Source organism: Phaethon aethereus (genome assembly GCF_964289735.1).
Source record: "Phaethon aethereus genome assembly, chromosome: W".
NCBI lineage: Eukaryota > Metazoa > Chordata > Aves > Phaethontiformes > Phaethontidae > Phaethon > Phaethon aethereus.
Window position 1 is genome coordinate 15,117,930 of NC_138581.1, and position 22,882 is coordinate 15,140,811.

The 22,882-nt window shown below is 40.7% G+C and overlaps 1 protein-coding gene across 1 annotated transcript; it reads left to right on the forward strand.

Annotated features, from left to right (window-relative positions):
* Positions 1-4,365: 4,365 nt before the first annotated feature.
* On the forward strand, positions 4,366-20,469 carry LOC309415096 (zinc finger protein 131-like; the record flags this gene model as incomplete). Its single annotated transcript, XM_082012540.1, has 8 exons — positions 4,366-4,473; positions 5,156-5,294; positions 6,370-6,471; positions 7,684-7,828; positions 11,506-11,863; positions 11,966-12,188; positions 16,541-16,671; positions 19,825-20,469. 8 exons carry the CDS (start codon positions 4,366-4,368, stop codon positions 20,467-20,469), a joined length of 1,851 nt encoding a protein of 616 aa, XP_081868666.1.
* Positions 20,470-22,882: the final 2,413 nt, after the last annotated feature.

Here is a 22,882-nt window from a genome sequence, read left to right on the forward strand (position 1 = left end):
GAAGATATTAAAGAGTACTGGTCCCAATACAGACCCCTGAGGCACACCACTCATCACCGATCTCCATCTGGACATTGAGACATTGACCACTACACAGTGTGTATGCCCTGCATATAAGAATGGTTATGTAATGGAGGGAGGTTGGTTCAATGAGGGGAGCTGAAGAGAATTATGTGTATTGACTCATGCTGGTAAGGGCTGGGGGTGTAAGCCCTCCCAGCCCCCCCACCAGTCAGTCTTCCAGAATATTTTAGCAGATCACATTAAGTAACATAGTCACTTGCACAAAGTACAGCAACATAACTTTCCAAAGCACATCTAGAAGAGGAAACATATGCATTTTCCTTCAGCAATCAGAACATACCCATGTACTTGTTTGTTTTGATCTCACAGTTGTGCGATTTTGTATACCACTTATATAGAACTTCTTTAGCATAACTTGCTTAGCATTAGTAGCTAAATTTGCTGAAGCCTTAGGCCACAAGCTGTGAACTTTCACCTAGATATGTTGAACTTTTACCTAGTCAAGTAAAAGAAGGCCCCGGAGCTGGTTCAAGCCAGAAGATAAGGAAGCTACAACTGTCAGCAGAAGCTGCAACCTTAGATAAGAAAAGAAATGGCATGCCTAGAGACAATGAAAGGACCCAGTGAAGAATGGGAAGACCCCAGACCCTAATATTACTACTGGTCTGAACTGTCTCATGAGGGGTGGGGAATTTAGATTGTAAGGGTATAATTGCCCAGGGATTTCTTTGTTCGAAGTCCCTCTTTGAAGGCACCCAGCTCAAGCTGTAGTGCTATTAATAAAAAGGACTTTATAGAAGAATCTCCTTTCGGCTTACTGATTCAGCAGAAACCTAGAATTGAACCCTGTTATGGTGACTGGCACACGTAATTTCCACGACACAGTAAGGGCAGTCAAATATTGCCAGCACTTTGTTACAACGGTAATTTGCAGGGACTTGTTGGTTCATTTATGAAACTGGTGAACGCACAGACTTGAAGTCTGGGAAAAACGACGGTGTTTAATCTTATCTTAATGGTGAATTTAATTGCATTTTTCTTTCATGTTTAGAAAGCAGCCATGTCCCTCCCAGAGGCGGAACAGCCGAGGCCACCTCCCCACAGCCCTCCGGCAGGGTGCCAGGTAACCGCCGCCGGCCGCTCCCCCAGCCAACCGTCCTGCCTGGTGGAGTGGCCGCCCGCCGCCGCCGCCGCCGCCGGCGCAGCTCCAGGACGGTACTGGACGAAGTGATCACCGGATGCTGCGGCTGCATCGCCCTGCGCGGGCACTGCCCGCTCCTCTGCGGAGAGTGCCGGCGGCACGGAGGTGTGCAAGACCTGGAGGAGGCAGCTCGCCCGCCCGCCCCATTCCCAGGCCCGCCCCGGCTGCAGCTCCTCACAGCGGCGCCGCCCACCCCCAACGGCAGCTCCTCACCCGCAGCCATGCGGTGCTGACACCCACCCACCAGACTACAACTCCCAGAACGAACCAAGCAGCCGAACCACCCCCCTGCCACCTGCGCACCCTGTCGCGTGAAAGGTGACTCTGCCGTCACTTCCGCCGCGTGGTGCAGGCCGGGAATGCGAGTCGCGATTGGCTGGTGCCTGTCCCGCTTTTCGACGCGCTGGGGAGCAGGAAGCGGTAATGGCGGAGCGAGCGCGGCAAGGCGAGGGGCTTCTCGTGGTGAGTACCTAGTAGAACTACCTTCCCACCTCGCGGAGCGCCGCGCCACCAGAACGCGACCCGGCCGGGAATTGAAAAGGGATCGATTTAATGCGCGCTTTGATGACGTAGTAACGACTAATGAGGTGGTGGTGCTGCTAAAACGCGTGGCTCGGACCGGCACTGGTCGGGTCCCCTCCTCGGGGGTGCCCTCGTGGGATATTCGCGCCTGCCGGCAGTCGTCTGTGATGCTCTCAAGAGCGCCCGTATCTGGCGGGCACCCGGCGCTGGCTAGGCCTTCCGCCTTCTCCCGCTCCTGGGACCCGGAGAGCGCTCATTGGCTCCTCCGCCTGGGGTGGGCTCTGCTGCCGTCTTACGATTGGCGGGGGTCGCGCTGGCTGCCATCAGCGCCCGCCAATAGGGTTGCGGCTGACTATGGGCGGTGCGCGCGGCCGCGAGGGGCTCCGGCGTGGTTGGGGCTTCGATAGCTCTGCGGAGCCTCAGGTTGGCGGGGACTGCCAGGGGCTTCTCAAACCCCTTGGTGGTGCGACACCCAGCGCGTGCCCTGCTCGGCTTGGTAGGGCGTGGGTGCCTGGGTCGCCTCTGCTTCAGCGGGAGGCCTTGTCTGTGGCTGAGAGGGGACTGAGGGGCTGGCCCACATCTTTGCTCTGCGGTTGTTATTTTTGAAGAAAAGTATATAGCAAAGTGCACAAGAAGTTCTTACATCTGTGCTATCGTGAAGCAACCATTGCTGTTACCCGCTAAACACCCCTCATTCTCCCTTCCCGAGGTGGCTACAACGAGATTGCAGTGGTTTGGCCAGTGCTCAGTCTGCTGATCCGTGTTGTCTGAATTGCTATAACTCTGCTCTGCCTGCCTGCATTTGTGTATGATCCGTGTAGGCAAAGAAAACAAATGTCTAGTGCCTAAAATAAGAGGAGTTCCTGTTGAAGTCCAGGAGTGTGGAAATAATAAGATGGCTTCATTGAGGTAGATTTATAAGAACAGATTTGCAAATTGCATGCATATGATGTGAGATGCATCCAGTGTCAGAAGTTGATAAGGTTAAGTCAGTAGTCAACTGGGTCTTCCAAGAAAATCCAGGTAAATCACTGAACTAGTCCAGTTTCCATCACTTATCTATGAGCCTGCATGTAAGTGTCAACTTGGATCACTTCTGTCTGCTGCCTTTGGCTTCTTGTTTTTTCTCTGAGGACTGTGCTTTCAATTTCTTGCTCCAAAGTAGTCATGCTCTCATTGAGCATATGCTGTTCTGTTAGGCTTTCTTCTGCAATATCACTGAGTTTAAAATGAGAATACTCAATTAACGTTGCAACTGTATTTGGATATGTGATAAATTAATGGTTTTTTACTAGTTTTGTGTTAATTCAGGACAATAAATTGCCTATTGCAACTTGTTTTCTTATTCATGATTTTCAGTGTTCTGAGAAAGACTGAAACTTTTTTAAATTTCTTGGATTTGGGGGAGGCTTGCTCTGTTATTTTGAGGTGGGGTTTTTTTTTGGTAAGATGTTTCTACAAACATGCAGTTTGGAAGTAAATTTTGGACAGGTGGAAATCATGAGATTTGGGGGTTGAATTTTTGTTTGGTTTAACTTTTAGGGAATTACGCTTTTAACTGCAAGTCATCTATCCTTGTACGATGTGTCAAAAATGGGCAAGATGAATTAAATGTTGAAGTAAATGGCTGACAACTTCCCGCATAAGATTTTATATGGGATACCAGATGATGGAAGAAAGGCTGGCTGCTGGTAATCTGTCTTAGACCTATCGTTACAGATGAGGTGAAAGCAGCATTCTCTCCCTTCAATCTCACCTTTCCCTTTGCCCTCACAAGATCCTGATATGTATTTCAGCATTTGCTTGGCAAAGCAGTGATAGCAGATAGAACTAGGCTTCCATAAGTAGTTGCTTCTGCTCTTTTTTTTCATGCTTTTGGCAAAATGACTTCTCCATGGGACAGTTTTTCTGAGATGTAAGAAAGTGTGTTTTGTGGTAAAAATAGAAATTCCACAGTTTCCTTTACTTGATGTCTGTTATTCATAAGAAAATAGCTTTACCTGGTTATGATAAAAGCAATTCTTCTCCTCTCTACTTCTGTTGAGCCCCTATACCAATATGTGTGTTTGTTGGAAGTGAGGTAGAATTTACACAGCTGCACAGGGGAGTTAGCAAGTGTGGTGGCATCAGCTTAGATGTGGTTAGTACATGTAAGGAACAGGTTTGTGCTCAGGACTTTCCAATTACAGCTGCACACAAAAAATCTGCACCAGAAGTTAGGAAGCACCTGCTATCTAGTTTCTTCTAGTACTCTGAAGATAACTGCTTCTTTGCCATGCCAGAGTTTTCCATCTCTGTATTCGATGTTTGGTTTGATACTAGCTGCTCTCCTGACTTTCTTCCTTTTGTCCATACTAAGTATAATAATATAGTGAAGGGTATGTCTCAAATTCCTTTAAGACTCATTCAAACCTAATCACAATCTTCTCTCAGAAACCATATGTTCTTCAAAGTGAGTTAGACTGTGAAAAAAACCAAAGCTTCTGTGTTAATGTGACTTTGAATGTCTTTGTTTTTTCTGTGGCATTATCAGTGTGAGAGTCATGTGAACATGGGAATTTGAAGATGAGTGCTGCTGCACAGATCTGAAGTTATTTTGCCAGGAGTTAATTTGTGAAATGCTTTCATTGAAGCACTTGGACTCTCTCCAGAGATTCTTTTGCATAAGCAGTACACTAACATCTGTGTGTCATCCACAGGCACAGAGTTCTGCTAAACCTCTTCAGGTTTGAGAACCTCTGAAACTCCTACCCCCAGCTATGTTTGTTGTATAAGTAAGGGAGGAAGAGCCATCTGATTACAAGCCTACATCTCTCAAAAGGTTGGCAAAGAATATTTCACCTTGCAGGGGGAGAAGCGTAAGAAGGCTGGGTGAACAAGAAGCTCTTTGCTCTTGGGTGTGACAACACATTAAATCCCTGGCAACTCCTATGTACTCAGAAACTGAAAAGTGCTGCTTTATTACATCCTTATTTAAAGGAAGTAAACATCTTGTGTCCACTAGATACAAAATGTGACTTAAGTATGAAAATTTTCAGAACTGTTCTTCCACCAAGTGGATTAGTAGAATTGCAAGAAGTAACTTTATAAAGATTCTGACATTATGCTGCTGAGATGTTACATCCCTGCAGTATTTGCTTTGAGGGAGGTGGGTCCCTGCTGAATCTGTAGAATAAAGAAATGCACTTACCCACTTTGACTGTTTTTTCATGTGTATAAATAAGGCCATACTCCATTAACCCTAACGTTTCCTACCTGTCAGCTAAAATCGGGTAAACCTGTTAAGTTTCTATTGGTTCTGTAGTCCCTAAAAAGTGCTAGTTAGTTCATGTTTGTATACTAACATGACTGTGCATAGTATTTACTGAGTGGTGCAGTATTCTTACTGTCCTACTACATCTTTTGCAGACTAGTCCTTTTGCTATGGAAGCCAAAGAAACGATGGAATGTATCCAGGAATTCCCTGAACACTATAAAGTTATTTTGGATAGACTGAATGAACAACGTGAGCAGGACCAGTTTACGGATATCACTCTGATTGTCGATGGTACGTACAGGCCTGAGAACCAGCAAAACCAGCTTGAAATAAGATTGTCTTCTTGCTTTTCTGTTATCTGCCTGCTATTTTAATATATAGTTAAAATAGGGTAGAACAACTCATTTTTCTTTGTGTTGTAAAGATATAAGTATTAGTTTAAAAGGAAGACAGAGATATAAGTGCTTATTATCTCCTTAGAAAAGGTGGTGTCTGATCACCTAAGATTGCTTCTTATCCCAAACATGTCTTAGAATGGATGAGCACTTGAAGGAAGTTAGGCAGTATCCACTAGGACAGACCTAGCTAAAGGAGTACCACCTGATCCTTAAAAGGATAGCAAGAACTCCCTTGAAGGAAAAGGGTCCTACAGAGCCTGGATTTGAAAAAAAAGCAAGCAAATGAATTAAAAATGACTTACCTGGAGTCACCATAGTTTCACTGACAATGCTTGCACAAATCTTATCCTGAATGTTTGTTCCTGCTCTGGTATTAACAAATCCACATGTTGAGCTCAAAACTGTTTTCTTGTGCAGCTGTGTAGTTCTAATCCATGTTGCTTCTCTTATCTCTGTCCCACGGAGACTTATGAATGTTCATGCCTGCATCAGGGAGGAGGCAACAAAGTGATGGAGAATACACAGTCTGGAAAACAGGAAGAACAGAGCAGAACTACTTCTGTTCTGTAGGGGTCTTTATGCTGGCAGAAGTGTTGATAAAATACATCCATATGTAAGAGCGGTAAAGACCAAGGAGAGCCTGGATAAAACCTGAGAGCTGAGCCCAAGACATACAGGAAAAAGTTTGCACAGGAGTTTCCCATAACTTAAATATTTGAGAAGAGAAACGCTCTAGAGTGAGTGAGTCTTCCAGCTGATTGAGTTGCAGAACTTCAACAAGGTCGGTGATGTTAGCAAGGGTCTGTATGAGATGGGACAGGCTAGCTGTAGTGGTATCCCATACATACTAAATGACTATGTGCTGCTGGAATAGATTTGTAGACTGGGTCATTCTGCATCTGCACTTATTCTGCACTATGAGTAAAGAAGGTGTTATCCTAAGCCAAAATTTTTGTCTCTCTTTGTAGGTCACCATTTCAAAGCTCATAAAGCTGTTCTTGCTGCCTGTAGCCAGTTCTTCTACAAATTTTTCCAAGATTTCACTCAGGAGCCCTTGGTGGAGATTGAAGGTAGTCTGATTCATGCAAATAAAAGCCTTCAGAGTTGTGTGCCCAAGCTCAAAAGGAATGTAGGATCCTTGGTATGGGCTTAAGTGCATGCTTGGTCATATCAATTAGCTTTCTAGATCTCAGCTCTTGAGTTGTTCTGAGGTAGTGTTGTGGTTTAACCCTGGACAGCAACTAAGCACCACACAGCCAGGCTCGCTCATTTCCCCCCCGGTGGGATGGGAGGGAGAATCAGAAGGGTAAAAGTGAGAAAGAAACTTGTGGGTTGAGATAATAACAGTTAAAAAATAAATAATTTTTATAAAATGGTAAGGAAAAGAGAAAAAAATAACAGAGAGGAAAATAAAACCTAAGACAGACAAGTGATGCAAATGAAAACAATTGCTTGCTACCAGCTGACTGATGTCCAGCCAGTCCCTGAGCAGCAGCCCCTCTGCCTGCCTGCCTGCCTGCCTGCCCGCCCCCCCCCCGGAGTTTTATTGCTGAGCATGATGTCATATGGTATGGAATATCCCTTTGGTCAGTTGAGGTCAGCTGTCCCAGCTGTGTCCCCTCCCAACTTCTTGTGCACCCCCAGCCGACTCACTGGTGGGGCAGTGTGAGGAGTAGAAAAGGCCTTGATTCTGTGTAAGTGCTGCTCAGCAATAACTAAAACATCCCTGAATTATCAACACTGTTTCCAGCACAAATCCAAAACATAGCCCCATACTAGCTACTATGAAGAAATTTAACTTTATCCCAGCCAAAACCAGTACAGATAGCTATCACCACTGGAAAAAACTTCCCCTGAAGAAAAATTTTAATTGGCTTGGGTGCAAGAACAGGATAGATGGGGAGCAATACTTGCCTGGTAGGCAAGGAGCAATATCCTAGAGCAATACTTCAGCTTCTGGTAACTTGCTGCTCAGAGTTCTCTTGAGAAAGAGATAATACTTTTATATTTACATTTATACTTTTTATTATTCTATACAAACAGCTTTTTGTCCATCTTATCCTTCCTTTTATCTTTGTTGTGGCATGACTCTGTAGTTCCAGATTCATGTTTCTATAGTAGACTTTTTATTCCAACATGAGCCTTTCAAGGGTGGCATCTTAATGAAACTGGCTGTCAAAATACTGTGAGCAAAATGGTGAGCAGGCAAGTGTGCAAGATTCATCAGATAGATGAGACTGAGGAATTGCTAAAAGAGGCTGTTTTTTCTTGCTTGTAAACAGGTGTAAGTAACATGGCATTTCGTCACCTAATTGAGTTCACCTATACAGCAAAACTAATGGTCCAAGGTGAGGAAGAAGCAAATGATGTTTGGAAAGCAGCTGAGTATCTACAGATGTTAGAAGCGATCAAAGCACTTGAAATCAGGTAAACACATAAGCCTCTTTTTCTTCCCAACACTGAAATGTAGAGCCTTAAGAATCCTTTTATGAGAGATGGCTGCCAGTATTTTGCAGTTGTTTTTTATCCTGGGATCTCCTAAATTGTGTGGGACCATATACTCTTCTACTATAAGATATGGGTCAGAATTATAAAGGCGAAAAAATGAACGTCACATTTTTTAGGCTGTAACTCAATGATAAGTGATATGGCTGGTAAATGTTGCAGACATTGTAGGGCTGTGACTTTGTGGTAACTAATAGCAGGTCTCTGCTATCTGACTGCTGACACCTGATTGAGAGCTGGGTGTACAGTGATGATGTCTCTTGGGTAATTAGACCACATTAACAAGTTTGTGCTGGTGTTTTGATTTCATGCAGCTTTCTGCTTTCAAGAGAATAGGCAGTGATTTTAAAACTTCTTGGTGCAAAATTAATCTCTCAAACGTATTGAATAAATGTAATTGTTATAATCGGTTTTATATGGGTACAGTAATTAATCAAATGTTGCTGTGGCACCTTTTATCCAGTACAAGGAACTATACTCTATTGCCAAACTCCAACCTGAGAAAAGCAGGTGCTATTCCCAACATGCTGTTTTTCTTTGTGATTTAACCCCAGCTGGCAACTAAGCACCACTCAGCTGCTTGCTCTCTCACTCCCCTTGGTGGGATGGGGGAGAGAATCAGAAGGGTAAAAAGTGAGAACTCATGGGTTGAGATAAAGACAGTTTAATAGATAAAGCAAAAGCCGTACACACAAGCAAAGCAAAACAAGGAATTAATTCACTCCTTCCCATCGGCAGGCAGGTGTTCAGCCATCTCCAGGGAAGCAGGGCTCCATCATGCGTAGCAGTTACTTGGGAAGACAAATGCCGTAACTCTGAACACCCCTCCACCCCCCACCCCTCCTTCTTCATCCCAGCTTTTATATACTGAGCATGACATCGTATGGTATGGAATATCCCTTTGGCCAGCCTGGGTCAGCTGTCCCGGCTGTGTCCTCTCCCAGCTTCCCATGCACCCCCCGCAGGCCAGCATGAGAAGCTGAACAATCCTTGACTGCTTAGCAACAACTGAAAACATCAGTATGTTATCAACATAATTTTCATCCCAAATCCAAAACATAGTGTCATACTAGCTTCTACGAAGAAAATTAACTCTATCCCAGCTGAAACCAGGACACATTTTCCTTATGCTGTCTCCCTTCTCTTCCCCAAAGTGCTGTCATGTTCTCATTCCTTGTGTATGCTATACTGTTCTTCTGTCATGAAGCAGAGGGAGGGGCAATAAATGTCTCCCAGCATTACGGTTATCCTTGCTTTCTCTTCTAGACTTGCTGAAAGTGTCTTTGTGTTCAGGCTAAGGAAAGACTGTTGCTTCCTCTTTATCTCCCCATAGACACACTAGCTAAGGAGAGTAACATTGACCCAGAGTTCCTCTAGTAGTCAGCTAACATATAAAAAAAACAACCATCCACAAAAAAAACCCCAAAAACAAAACCCAACCAACCAAAATCAAACAAAACCTTCATGACATGGTACACTGGAAACTTGGTGTTCAACATCAGTGGTGATTTTTTTTTTTTTTTCCAATCAACTTATTCTGTGCTTATTCTGTGGATTTTTAGCAGAGCTGAATAAGTATGGTTTTGGTTTTTTTGTTGGTTTGTGGGGGGGGTTTTGTTTGTTGTGGGTTTTTTTTGGTGGTGGTGTTTTTTTTTTTTTAGCAGAATAGATGGGATTGTGCATTTCTAGTCCTACCCTCCAACCTCACCAACACCTTTTTTTTGATGTTATTAAGATTAAGCATGGTATCACCAAAAGAACTTTTTTTTTTTTTATCCAGGAAAAAAGCAGACCTTTGTCTGATTGAGAAATTTAAGACACTTGAAACTGAAAAAGTATGTTCTAGTTGGTATCACTTTGAGTCTGTGTACACCAATAGAGCTGTTGAACCAGGATTCAGATCAGTCCATCAAGTTAAACTGTCCAGCCTGCAATTATTTCCCCTTATTGTATAATGTTATGCTGTTTGTTGGTTATGTATCACTAGTAAATGCTGCAGTTCTTATGTTACAAGGAAACAAATGTTTTGTTTAACAAACATACATGCAAGACAGTCTATTCTTAGAGTTATTTCCATTGTTCATAGGTTTTGAAATTTTTTTTTTTATTTTTGGTGGGGTTTTTTGGTTAGAAAAACAAACTTGAGTACCACTGTCAGTCTTGGTTTGCTCCTCCACAGTAGGAGGAATTGCAGTACAGTGCCTCTGTCTGAGCTTTGACTGAAAGGGGTAAGCTTCAGAAAGTTCAGATAAAGTAGAGATTATTATAGAGCTAATTATTTGTGTAATGCATCAAAGTGGCACATCACATAATCTAGACTAGAAAGAAAACAACCAGCTGTTATTCCTTGAAGTACAGTGTGTTGTATGTGTGTATCCCCATTCAAAGTTTCACACCTGAGCCACAGTGTGCTCAAGGATGGTAGTCTCCTCTTTGCTGAGCAGATTTTTTTGGTACATGATCCTGGAGCTCCTTGCAGTCATGTGCAAAGTAACTGTCCTCTTCTAGACAGCAGAAATCCAGGCTAGATGAAACTCTTAAGTTTAGCTTCTCTGTCTTCCTGTATCTGAATATAGTAAGGTGCAATTTGATAAGCTGTATCCTGCGTTAGGTCATTAGCCACACATCTCTGCCATATGACATACAGATACTGGAGAAAAACCTTATCTCTCCTATTACTAAAAAACCTGAAAGTGATAGGGAATAGGTTACATAAAAAGATTCATGAGGCTGCAAAGGAAGGTAAAAGCACAAATTACTCTTGTTAGTCTGATTTGAGGGGAAGATAGCCACTCATTTTTGAAACTGATAATCAGTAGTAAAACCTCCAGCATGTAAGTGCTGTGGATAATTGTGAGGGTGTGAGCATTGGCCTACTCAGCTCTGTCTGTGTTTGAGATGGGATGCTATCCCTGACATCTTGGAGGAAGGGGGCTGTGCGTTTATGGTGCAAGGAGAAGAGGAACAGAGCTGGGGGTTGTGTTTAAGCCCAGAAAAATAAATTGGAATACTCTTTCCACATCCCAGTGGCTTTTTTTTTTAACCTCAGCAGTTAGCTGTGTGCTTTCCTGAAGTACATGATGTTACAATAATCACTGTGTGAAGTCACAGCTGTAATGTTTTATAACAAGCTGTAAGTGCTGCAGGCAATTGCATGCACTCCAGAGCTTAAGAGGTGAATAGTATAGGAAGGACTTGAATCTTATTTCTCAGTAGGCAGGCCAAAGAACTCCTTCCTTCAGGGAAGTTTTCTTTCCAAGTACAGAATTTCACAAGTTTCTTAGATAAGCCTATGTCATTAGGCTAACTGACCTTTCTTCTTAATAGGTGGTGTGTATTGTTCAAGCGGAGCTATTTAAAACGCTTTAGTAACCCTATGTCAAAGGCTCCACAGCTTTAACTGTGCTATTCTACAGCTCTAAGGAGTATAGATTAAGGACAAATTAGCTTCTGAAATGCATGCAGGTTATGCAGTCGTTCATCATTCAGCTTCTTTGAGAAACAGCTAGTGAGTGTTTAATGCAGAAGCTCAGTATCAGGCAGGAATTGTTATGTAAGTGCTTATGGATCTTAACTATGTTTATGCAAATGCTTTGCAGGAACAAAGAAAATTCATCACCCTTAGAATCAAATCAAATGCAAGGTAAAAATAAACCGAAAAAGAGGAAGATAGCCGAAACCTCTAACGTTATCACAGAAACACTGCCATCTGCAGAATCAGAACCTGTTGAAATTGAGGTTGAGATTGCTGAGGGGACAGTTGAAGTGGAAGATGATGGCATCAAAACACTTGAAGTAGCTTCTGCAGAGCAATCTATAAAGTACATACAGACAACGGGTACATCAGATGAATCTGCTTTGGCTCTTTTGGCAGATATCACCAGTAAGTATCGTCAGGGAGAGACAAAATGCCAGATCCAAGAAGGTGATAGTGCAACTGATCCCTCATGCAAACAGGTAGATGGTATTGAAATTGTTGAACTTCAGCTGTCACACATGAAGAATTTATTCCACTGTGAGAAATGTAACCGTTCATTTAAATTATTTTACCATTTTAAGGAACACATGAAAACACATTCTACTGAGAGTTACAAGTGTGACATATGCAATAAAAGGTACCTACGAGAGAGTGCTTTGAAACAGCACCTCACCTGTTACCACTTTGATGAAGGTGGTGCCAGCAAGAAGCAAAGACCTGGCAAAAAAATACATATATGCCAGTACTGTGATAAGCAGTTTGACCACTTTGGACATTTTAAAGAGCATCTCCGGAAGCACACAGGTAAGAGCACTGCTATGGTCCTGTACTTGTGGCTTTGGCTCTAGCATTTTGTGGGTTTGCATGTTTTGGGGGAATAGAGAATACATTGAAGAGAACATGTGAGTCCCGAGTACTAGAAATACTTGGTTTCTAGTTGTAACTAAAATTCCTTTTTTTTTTTTTTTTTCTTTTCTCTCCATTGATATAAACTTTGAGGGATCGAGGTGGTTAAAAATAGGCACCTAAAACCAGAAAGCACTAAAGATTTTTTTCAAAATAATTTCTTAAAACATGTTTTCTTCAAAAGTACCAAACTGAGGAGCTACTCTTATTTTCACAATTCTACTAGTAAATGTTTCTGTTGAAATATGATCTGAACTGTGAGCTTCTCAGTGGAATACACAGTTTAAAGGGTTTCTTTAACTAATAGAACTTCTGAGCAAGTTCCTATTAATGCATTAGGCATAAAATACCCCCCAACAACTCTCTCTTGTACCATCTTGTTTGAAAGTTTCATCCTCGCTCTTGACATCTCATCTACATTTTCATTTTCTTTGTTAACTTATACAGCAAAACATTTCTAGTGACCATAGTAGACTTTTGTTACTGTAAAATCTGCCTCTGAAATCTGGATAGCATCTTTTGAGTGCAAAATGACTTGTGCTTCTTCTATATAATATGGGAGGTTAAGATGCTATTTCTTCATCTCACTGAAAAGTCTGTACTATCTGAATAGGTAATGAGCATTAAATAGCTCTCTGAATGTAAAATTTATGTTGTCCTGATCTTTCAGGTGTTTTTGTTTAATGTCAGTCATGAGTCATCAGTAAGAATTTAATGGAGGGTAGCAGTCCTATTTCTTTCATGGCTTGCTGCTGCTAAAGCCTTTTAATTGGAACTTCTTTGCATCTGTGTATGGGATTGCTGAGTATTGATATGACACTGTATCCAGTCTACTCCCAATAGCCCCTTAAAAGTTGCATTTATAAAAAGTCTTTAGCAAATCCTTATCCCCTATGAAGTAGGGAGTGTTTCTCCGTTATGACCAAGTCAAATACAAGCTACTTAACAAAAGTCTTTTCAGAGAAAAGTTTGTGGCAGATTAACAGAGTAACCCAGATATCACAGTATGTTGGTTGCTGTTGTGATGAAGGATTTTGGGGATGAAGCAACTTAGCATATCATAGGAGATGCAGAGTACTTTCTAAATATTTATTGATACAAGTATAACACATGGAATCTAATTACTTTTAGTTCAGCATTTTGAAAGCCTTAAGCTTAAAGTTAAACTAGATAATACCATTTAACTTCTAAGGTCAGTGGAAAAACTCCCATTGAGCCAGAGGCTGAGTTCTTAATTCTGTATAGCACTGGTTGAATATGAAAATAAAATTAAAAGGCCAGGGAGAAAATGTCCTACAAAGTATTTGATCCTGTTGCTGCTTAATCACACCACCAGCAATAACATGACAGTAGCAATTGGAGCAGAAATAGACACCTTATCAGGGTTGGTAATTCTTTTTGATGTAGGAATTTGACATTAGTAATGGCTATTATCTTTGTCTCAATAAAAGAAAGGAAGGAGAACTATAGAGTTTATTGTGCATGCGTACAATGCCTTAAGCAGCTTCTGAATATCTAGAAAAAAAACCCTCAAAATTTTCTTGTGTGTCATGTAACTGAATGTACTAATGAAGTTATGTCCAGAACTTAGAGAGGGAAGTTTTTTGGCCTGATCTAATGATTCTCTTATTCATTCTCATAAAGGGAAAAAAAGAGATTTCACTTGCCAATCATAAGTAATTCATAGGACAGAAATTCTGCAAGGCAGCACTTAAATAATGTATATCCGAGTTCAATAGCTCTAATTTTGTCTTACACAAGAAGAGCAATTTCCTCATACAGAAATCAATCTTAAACGAAGCTACTGCTCTCAATATACTTGTCTAATCCTGGTATTTTGCAAAGCTTATATCCCCTAGCAGAAAGAGACACTGAACAGCTTTGATTCCCTCTGATTTTACTGGGAATTTTGACTGCTGAATATTTCTCAAAGTTAGGCCACCTTGATTATTTTTTCTTTTTTTTTTTTTTTTCCCTTTTATGGAGAGTGTGTGTGTGCTCACATGAGTGAAGGTGGAAGTAAAGGAGTTGTGATGTGCTCTAAGCAGCCAAATTAATCATCCCTTGTCTGAAAACCCTGTAACTGAAGTAATTTGTATGCAGATTATACAAACTTCTTAGGAAAAAAATTAATCAAGGCCTTTGCCATTCTTCATAAAACTGAAATATGTTTTACAGGAAATGTACTTTGAGCTGCAAATAACATCTTCCATAGGAGTGAATAAATGGTCTCTATTTACATACCTTGAATAAATGATGCCAAGAAGTTAATTTGATAAATGCTTGCCGGGGGGGGACGGGACACCAAACCACCAACAAAAAAAACCACACCCAACTAGGCTTACTGTTTCTCTCTAAACCAAATCTAAATAATGATATGGCAGCTTTATGGTTGAATCCCCTGGTATTTCTTACATATTAGGCAAATAAAGGTCACTGTGTTGTTATGAATGTCTTTGCCCAAAGTAAATATTTTTTTAACCCAGTCTCCTTCATGTGGCTGTAGGATTATAAAGGACCAGCACAATGTTGGACTATCTTAGGTCAGAATTCCTGTCCTGAGATTTTACTTACAATTGGTAAGTGAAATCTCACCTGTTCTCATAAATATAAAAAAGATAATTGTTAGATCAGGCCAGAACCCTCCCTCTTTATAAAATCTCACTTAGATGAGACTAAACTCGTAGTTGGATGACACCCAGGGGAAGAGAAGGAAGTTGTCACCTTTAGCAGAGGAGTTTATCCCCCAGTTTGCCAGTGCATTTCTCAAGCTAGAGGCAGGCTGACATGCTCTCTGTGTTTTCCATCGCTGCTGTGACTAGTGCAGCTGAGGTCACAGCATTGATTTGCACTGTGCAAGAAGTCACACAATGTCTTTTGGCCTTTGGATATCACCGCTGTTGTCTTTGAATTGTTACTTTCAGATACTTTTGGCAGAATATGTTGAAGATTAATTGAAGAATTTGAGTAAGAATAGAATAAATCTGTCCTTGACTAGGTGGTGCCTTGCTCCAAGTAACTCTTTAAATGTGACCAGATCACAGGGCAGGTGGAGGTCTGTGGTGTGAGTTTTGTTCTGTAGTATCCTCTTGGCTCACCAATGTATTTGGTTGCTCATGCAAAGTCCATGATTTTTGATCTACAAGACTGATGGCAGTTCAGCATCCTCTGCATTACCTGTACAACAGTCTCCAAAAACATAGCATTTTATAACCATTAAGGGGAATATTCCCACCATTTAACATTTTTTCTGTGGCCTTTAGGTGTATAAGTGAGAATTATAGGCTACTTGTGGATTTATTTTGAAAAGCTAGTTAGGCACTTCTGAATAACTTTATTTCTGAAAATACAGGTTTATTGGCTTTCTATCACAGTAATCAATAACTACTGCATTCCTGAAAATGTAGGCTTTTAAACTTAATCTAGCTAGAATAGATTCTTGTGTTACTCACTGAACTGTCTCAGTCTCTTTTGGAGTTCATTAAGTAGTTTGTTTCAGTACTTATGTTGGTATTGGTACCTCCACAGATTAATTATCAGACTTTCAGAAGAAACACACTGTTCCTATTTTTTTGTACTTTAATTTCCTTGAATTTCATTGCGTTTCTGCATGATGAAACTAGTAAGCAGAGACACCAGTTGTTCTTTATTACTACTTGATGATGGTAATAACAATATACTACTTTGGATGAAGGTTTTGGTATTTGTTTTGTTTGTTTTAATACTGATGCATTGTTATTTCATGGTCATTCTGTGCCAACTTCTTTTTCTGGAGCTCAGTTTCAGCTCTCAAGCATAAGCTGTTATTGTTCTTGAAAATAAAATTTGGTATTATTTAAATACTTCCTTCTTTAATGTGTCATTGTATATACTAATGTTGAGTCCTTAACTGTTTATATTATCAGGTGAAAAGAGAGAAATAGCTGCTATTTCTTTAAGATATTTTATCTTAATAATAATCTAACTTCCATAAAAACCTAAATGTACCTTAAATGGCACTGGTAGTTATGTTGCATCGTTTGTTTGGTTTTGTTTTATTTAAATGAGAGTTATGACTCCATGTTAGGTTTTTGCCCTTTTATTTACATAAATAAAGTTTACATAAAATGTCTCTCTCCTGTAGAATAATCCAGTTGGCCACATCTTTACAGCATATTTATCAACCTACACAAAAGGAAGAGGAGAAGGGAGAGCTGACTGAAAACTGGCTGGTTTTATATGCTTACAAATCCCCGTATCTGTCTTAACAGGTGAAAAACCATTTGAATGTCCAAACTGCCATGAACGTTTCGCTAGGAATAGCACACTGAAATGTCACCTGACGGCCTGTCAGTCTGGAGCTGGAGCTAAAAAGGGAAGAAAGAAGCTGTATGAATGTCAGGTGGGTAATGGAAGTAGCAGCGTCTGAGGCTAGATACCTCCTTACTGTACTGAAGGAGTGTGGGAGTACTGAGCAGGAAAGGCAATGAGTGGGTTTATGTTCACTAAATTTAGTGAAATAAATTTTAAAGATTGCATTCATACACAACATGAGGGTAAATTCTTATATCTAAATAGTTCCATTTAAAATATGGAATTACCGATATGGAGCTTTGTAATACTTTGTTAATCGGAGAGATTCTTGTGGGTAGGTAAGTGTTCATCTGCATCTTACTGATCTTTCTGCTTCCTTTTCAAGGTTCTTGATGCACTGACCTAGGCCTTTCCTGCTTGTGAGCATGCTTCACTAAAGTCCAAAATACAAAGTACTAATTTATTTCCTATTTTATTATTCTTCTGTTTAATGACAATATATTGGCTTTGTCTGGAAAGTCATTCCAACTTATGACAATCTGTAATGTCTTTTAAGCGATATATAAATGCTGTAGATGGATAGCTAGGGTACTTGGTCACTATATGTAGCTGACACTTGAAAAGCTGTGCAGAAGAATGTTACTTAGCTTTTAAAAGTTGATTCTGAAAAGCTAGAAAATGAGAGCTGAGGTTGGTTGTAGCATTGGATGAAAAGCTGTGCATGAGCCGGCAATGTGCACTTGCAGCCCAAAAGGCCAACCACATCCTGGGCTGCATCAAAAGAAGAGTGGCCAGCAGGTCGAGGCAGGTGATTCTGCCCCTCTACTCTGGTGAGACCCCACCTGGAGGACTGTGTCCAGCTCTGGAGCCCTCAGCACAGGAAAGACATGGACCTGTTGCAGCGGGTGCAGAGGAGGGCCACAGCAATGATCAGAGGGATGGAACACCTCTCCTATGAGGACAGGCTGAGAGAGTTGGGGTTCAGCTTGGAGAAGAGAAGGCTCTGGGGAAACCTTATTGCAGCGTTCCAGTACTTAAAGGGGGCCTACAGGAAAGATGAGGAGGGACTCTTTTATCAGGGAGTGTAGTGATAGGAGATGAGGGGTAACTGTTTTAAACTGGAAGAGGCTAGCTTTAGATTAGATATTATGAAGAAATTCTTTACTGTGAGGGTGGTGAAACACCGGAACAGGTTGCCCAGAGAGGTGGTAGATACCCCATCCCTGGAAGTGTTCAAGGCCAGGTTGGATGGGGTTTTGGGCAATCTGATCTGGTTGAAGATGTCTCCCTGCTCATTGCAGGGCGGTTGGACTAGATGACCTTAAAGGTCCCTTCCAGCCCAAACTATTCTCTGACTTTCTATTTGCCATTTTGCTTCTCCACTGCTGTGACAGTCTCAAATAAGAACACACTTCACCCTCTTCCCCCCCCCCCCCCCCTTAAGGCTCTCACCTTATTCAGTTCACAGAATGGCTGTGGTTTGAGATTAAATTGGATTGTGTAGTAAAGAAAACTGCTGGATATCAGCTTTTATTTGTTCCAAAAAAACAGTGATCGTATTCACAGGAAGCAGTGAATACTGCAGGAGATGAATGTGTGTTGCTAATCAAATCATGTAATCAGAAGTTTCACTGATGCTGTTGTATCGTTCAGTTGTTATGCTAGTCTGAAGTTAATTCTTGGGGGCATACCTTTTTCTTAAAGATAAGTTTGTTTTGAACATGAGAACGAATAAGAACACAAAATTGTACTTAGCTTCACTGAAGATACTGTTTTGTCTTTGTGACCCTCTGGTTTAATTGCTTTACCTCATAGCTTTCTCTGTTACGGATATTATGAGTGTGGGTTAGTGTTATTTCAGCCAGTAGCAACTACAGCAATTCTTGGATAAATTTTTCTTTATTTTTTTTTTCCTCTTTAGAACTAAATTTGAATAGTGTTTGATAAATAAAATCTTGTCTCACTGAACAAAGAGGAGAAAACAAAATTGCGCTTGCTTGATGAGCACTTTTGGTGCTCTTCATTTTAGTCTTGAGTACTGAATTAGGCTCCATGTGACAAGAACAGTAATTATGTTCTTGGGCATTACTGATAGTCATTACCTTTATGTATGACTAAGTAATTTTGAGTGCTTCTCTATAAGGTTAGTCTTCTAAGAAGTGTGTGTGCAACTTCTTTCTAAAGCGTGAGCCGGGGGGGGGGGAACGGGACACAAAAAGCATGTCACTAGCATCACAAACATGGTTTTAAGACTTCAACAGCAAAATGGAGATATTCAGCTCCATTACACAGACCTGTTCCTTGAGTTAATCCCTGTCAGATACTCCATCGTCCTTCTGTGCTGTTGCTGAAAATTGAGGAGATGGAACATTCTGTTTCAAAAATATTTGCCAACAGTGAAATGCATGCTCTTTGCTTCTTTCTGCAGCCAAGAACACTTGCATGGACAAAGACCCCTGAGCCTGTTTCTTTACTCCGAGCCTGACTCTACCCCACTCTTCTCTCTTCTACCCTGGCACCTCATTAATTTCTGCAGTCTTTGTGTATTGTTTTCAGGCTACTTACCTCAGTGCCAGCTGAAGGGAAGGAAGCGTGCTCAAAGTGCTTTGTGAAAATAGTATGTCTGCAGTCAAAGCAGTACTTTTAGCTGAAAGAGACTTAAAGGGATGGAGTTTTAAGGGATTTTTATCTGCTGAAATCACTCAAGTATTTTTTTGAAATGGTATAATGGGAGAGTTTAGTCTAGCCAGGTAAATCTTAGTGCCATGAACAAATGAAAGCTGATAAGGAAAAGTTGGCTAGTAGTACTGCATCTAGAACTTCAGTAAAAGGACAGTTTGTATTACACTTTCATCATATATTATTACATAAATAGTTTTCCACCCAAAATTCTAGCACCAGACATATATTGGGGTGTGAATCTGTATGTGAATTCCACATAAGGTTAAAATAAGAAAACTTTCAAATGCTGTACAGACTCATAAATTTTGTAGGTATCCTGTGTATGCAGAACTCAAAATGGCATACTGTTTCTTAAAAATAAATAAATACCAGGTCTTCTGTTCATCTGAAGCTGACTTATCAGCTTTTACCTCTGATGTACATGATCGGTTGTTTGTTTGTTTGTTTTTTATTCCAAGTAGCAAGAAGCTACACTATGTGAAGCTATGATCTGAAATAGGCACTATACTTTGTCAAATTTCTGTTGGCACTGTTTAACATACTATATCTTTTGTTTCAGGTTTGTAACAGTGTGTTTAACAGCTGGGATCAATTTAAAGATCACTTGGTAATACACACCGGTGACAAACCCAACCACTGTACCTTATGTGATTTGTGGTTTATGCAAGGCAGTGAGCTGAGAAGGCATCTCAAAGACACACACAATATTTCAGAACAAATAGTGACAGAAGAGGTTCTTCCAGTGGAAGTTGTGGAAGCTGAACCAGTAACATCAATGACTATAATAGAACAAGTGGAGCAAGTCCATGTCTTACCAGTAATCCAGGTACAAGTGAATTCTGCACAGGTAACGGTGGAACAGATGCACCAGGACCTCGTACAGGACAATCAAGTCAAAGGTACTCAGATAGATGAACTGCAAGAACAGGTGCAAATTAGTTACTTGGAAGTTGAACACATTCAGACTGAACAAGGTGCTGAAGTTCATGTGGAGCAGTTACATGTTGAGCATGTAAATCAAATACAGATGGAAGAAGTACAGGCAGAACTTATAGATGGAACAGACCTGGAACAAGTAGAATATGAAAGTGTTGATCGAGGAGAAGCAGAAGAAAAGGAAACTAGTCAAGTAGATGATATAGATAAGAAAGATTATGAACAAGCTGAAGACTTAAACTCAACAGTTAGTGGGGACACAGAATGAAAAGGTAGATGACTAGGACATAACCACACTTTGCAGGTTTAGGAATGAAATACCCAATTACTTTTGCTAGCTTTTACATTGGTTTTTGAACCATCAGTGGTCATTTTTCCAATATGCTATCCTTAGGAAGCTGGACAAGTGGACCAAAGTTATCTGTCTTCACATACAACTAAACTTCTCTCATATGTGAGAAATAACTTTCCCATTCATGTAATACCATGGAAGAGAAACTACCACAGAGATGGACAGCTTTGTGAGGATTTTAATAATGAATAGCTTGTATCACTGTTACATCTTCCTCTTGCCATAGAAGCAAACTCTTGTTATAGATTTGCAGGGTGTCTGTGGCAGAAGAATCAGTAAAATGTGATGGGTTCTAATGTAAGTGGCCAATTGGGTACCTGTGAATTTTCTGGGCAGACTGCTGTTTTCTAACAGTGATCCCTAACTTTCAGGCTGGGGAAAAAACATTGTTGCTAGAGGCTTCAGAGGACAAAAATCCTGTGCCTTTTCAACACTCTCTGGTTAAATTTCCACAAAGCTCCTAGAGTGTTCAAAAGCCTAGTTCAGTAAAAGGCAGTGTAGGTAACGTTATAGTGCTTTATATTTTTTGCTTTAAATTGTCAGCTACTGATTTCTTTTTTTTTTTCCCCCCATTAAATTTGGGGATGGTGGTGAGGGAGGAAATTGATTCCACGTGGAGGCAGCAGGACACTCTAAAAGGGACACTTTAAGAAAAACTCAGTAGAATCTGTGGTAAACATGAGCTGGAAGAAAACTACCAGCAGACTCTTATTAATTTTCAAAAATGACTATTTATATTTTTAAACATAAATATAGAGAAGACTTGTCTATATGGTATCAGGTTCCTGGTTTTTTTGAAATGAAATTCTGACACTTGACACAAAGATGTTGTACTAAAAGTAAAAGCCATAGGTATGAATGCTAAAATGTGGATTGAAAAGTAGGGGTGTAAATATTTTAATCAATATTAAACAATAAAACAATACCAGCCATGAAATACTGCATTATTTGCTTCATCCAATAAATTGGAAATAACTGAGTGACTGGCAAATACAATGCCAGTGTATTTGTGTATCTTCCCAGTGGCAAGAATCAATCTCATTTTAAGCAGATTAATAGTTCACTACTGTAAAGTTAAGTTTGTTTAGAAAATACTTGTCTAGCTCTATGTTTAAGGATGCTAAGGACTTCTAATTCTCAATTATTGCCATGAGATTAGAGGTGCCTCCATACTTCTGAAAAACTTTCTTTCCAAAGCTTTAGTTAAAAGGAGGAATTTTTGCAAGGACGCTCCCTAATGCTCTTGGTAATCCTGTAGATCTTAGTTAAAATCAGGCTTTTCTATTCATTCTTCTCCAAATGCAGAATTATTTCCTGAGATTTGTGCTTTTATTTAGTCTCATTCAAAATGATTCTTGTGTTTCATTGTAGCATAGCCTTTGAGAAACTGTTGCAAAACAAACATGAATCTCAATTAAAATTTCAAACAAGTTGATTAACATAACTTGCATTCTTTTTTATGATGTTTTGTGTTTTCTGAGATGCAAGTAATGTGTGATGAGATTCTGCACAGAGGGAAGAATGTGGCCCAATGGTAATCATGAAAGTAAAAGTTGGCTATTGTATTTATATCTAGCTTCTGATAAGCTCTTCTTTTGATAACATGCAGGGGACAGGCCTGCTTGCTTAGCTGCATAACTCGATATGCACAAATACCTAAATATTAGACACAAGGTCTGTATCTGTGGAATTAAAGGAACAATCTGGCTGTGTGTCTAACCACTGAAACTATTAGGTAATTTAAGGTCCAATGTAAATTGAGAAGGTACATGGTAATCACAGTTGGAGTTTTTTGGAGTGTGGTGTTTTGGGTTTTTTTTTTTGTTCTGTTTGATCTCCCCTTTCAACAACAGCTTGCGAATTTGGTAGGAGAGAAACAATGCTCTATTGTTGTGCCCAGTGCTGCCTCCATCCAGACTCCTCCTGAGCCTGGGTGGGAGTGCAGTGGGGGTATGAGCAATCCCCTTCTCGCCCTGAGGGACAGGGTGAATGGCTCTCCTCAAGTAATAACTCCACTGGAAAGTGTTTCCCTTTGCAACCCCCTCTTCCCTAGAATTTCCTTCCCAAATGTCTAAAGCCCTAATTGCTTCCACCAGTGGAGTCCCCATGCCTCCTTGCTGCAACAGCTGATACTGGGGGAGGGACAATTGACTTGGAGAGTCAGAAGTTCTGGTTGATCTCTGTAACAGCCACCTTGCCATCCTCTATCTGCCCCAAATGTCTGTATAGACACACAGACCTCTCCAAACTTTATATTACCTATGCACCATTGGAGGAGTTCTTCCTTCTAAATAAGTATATACTACTGGTCCCCAGAGTACCCTGTGTT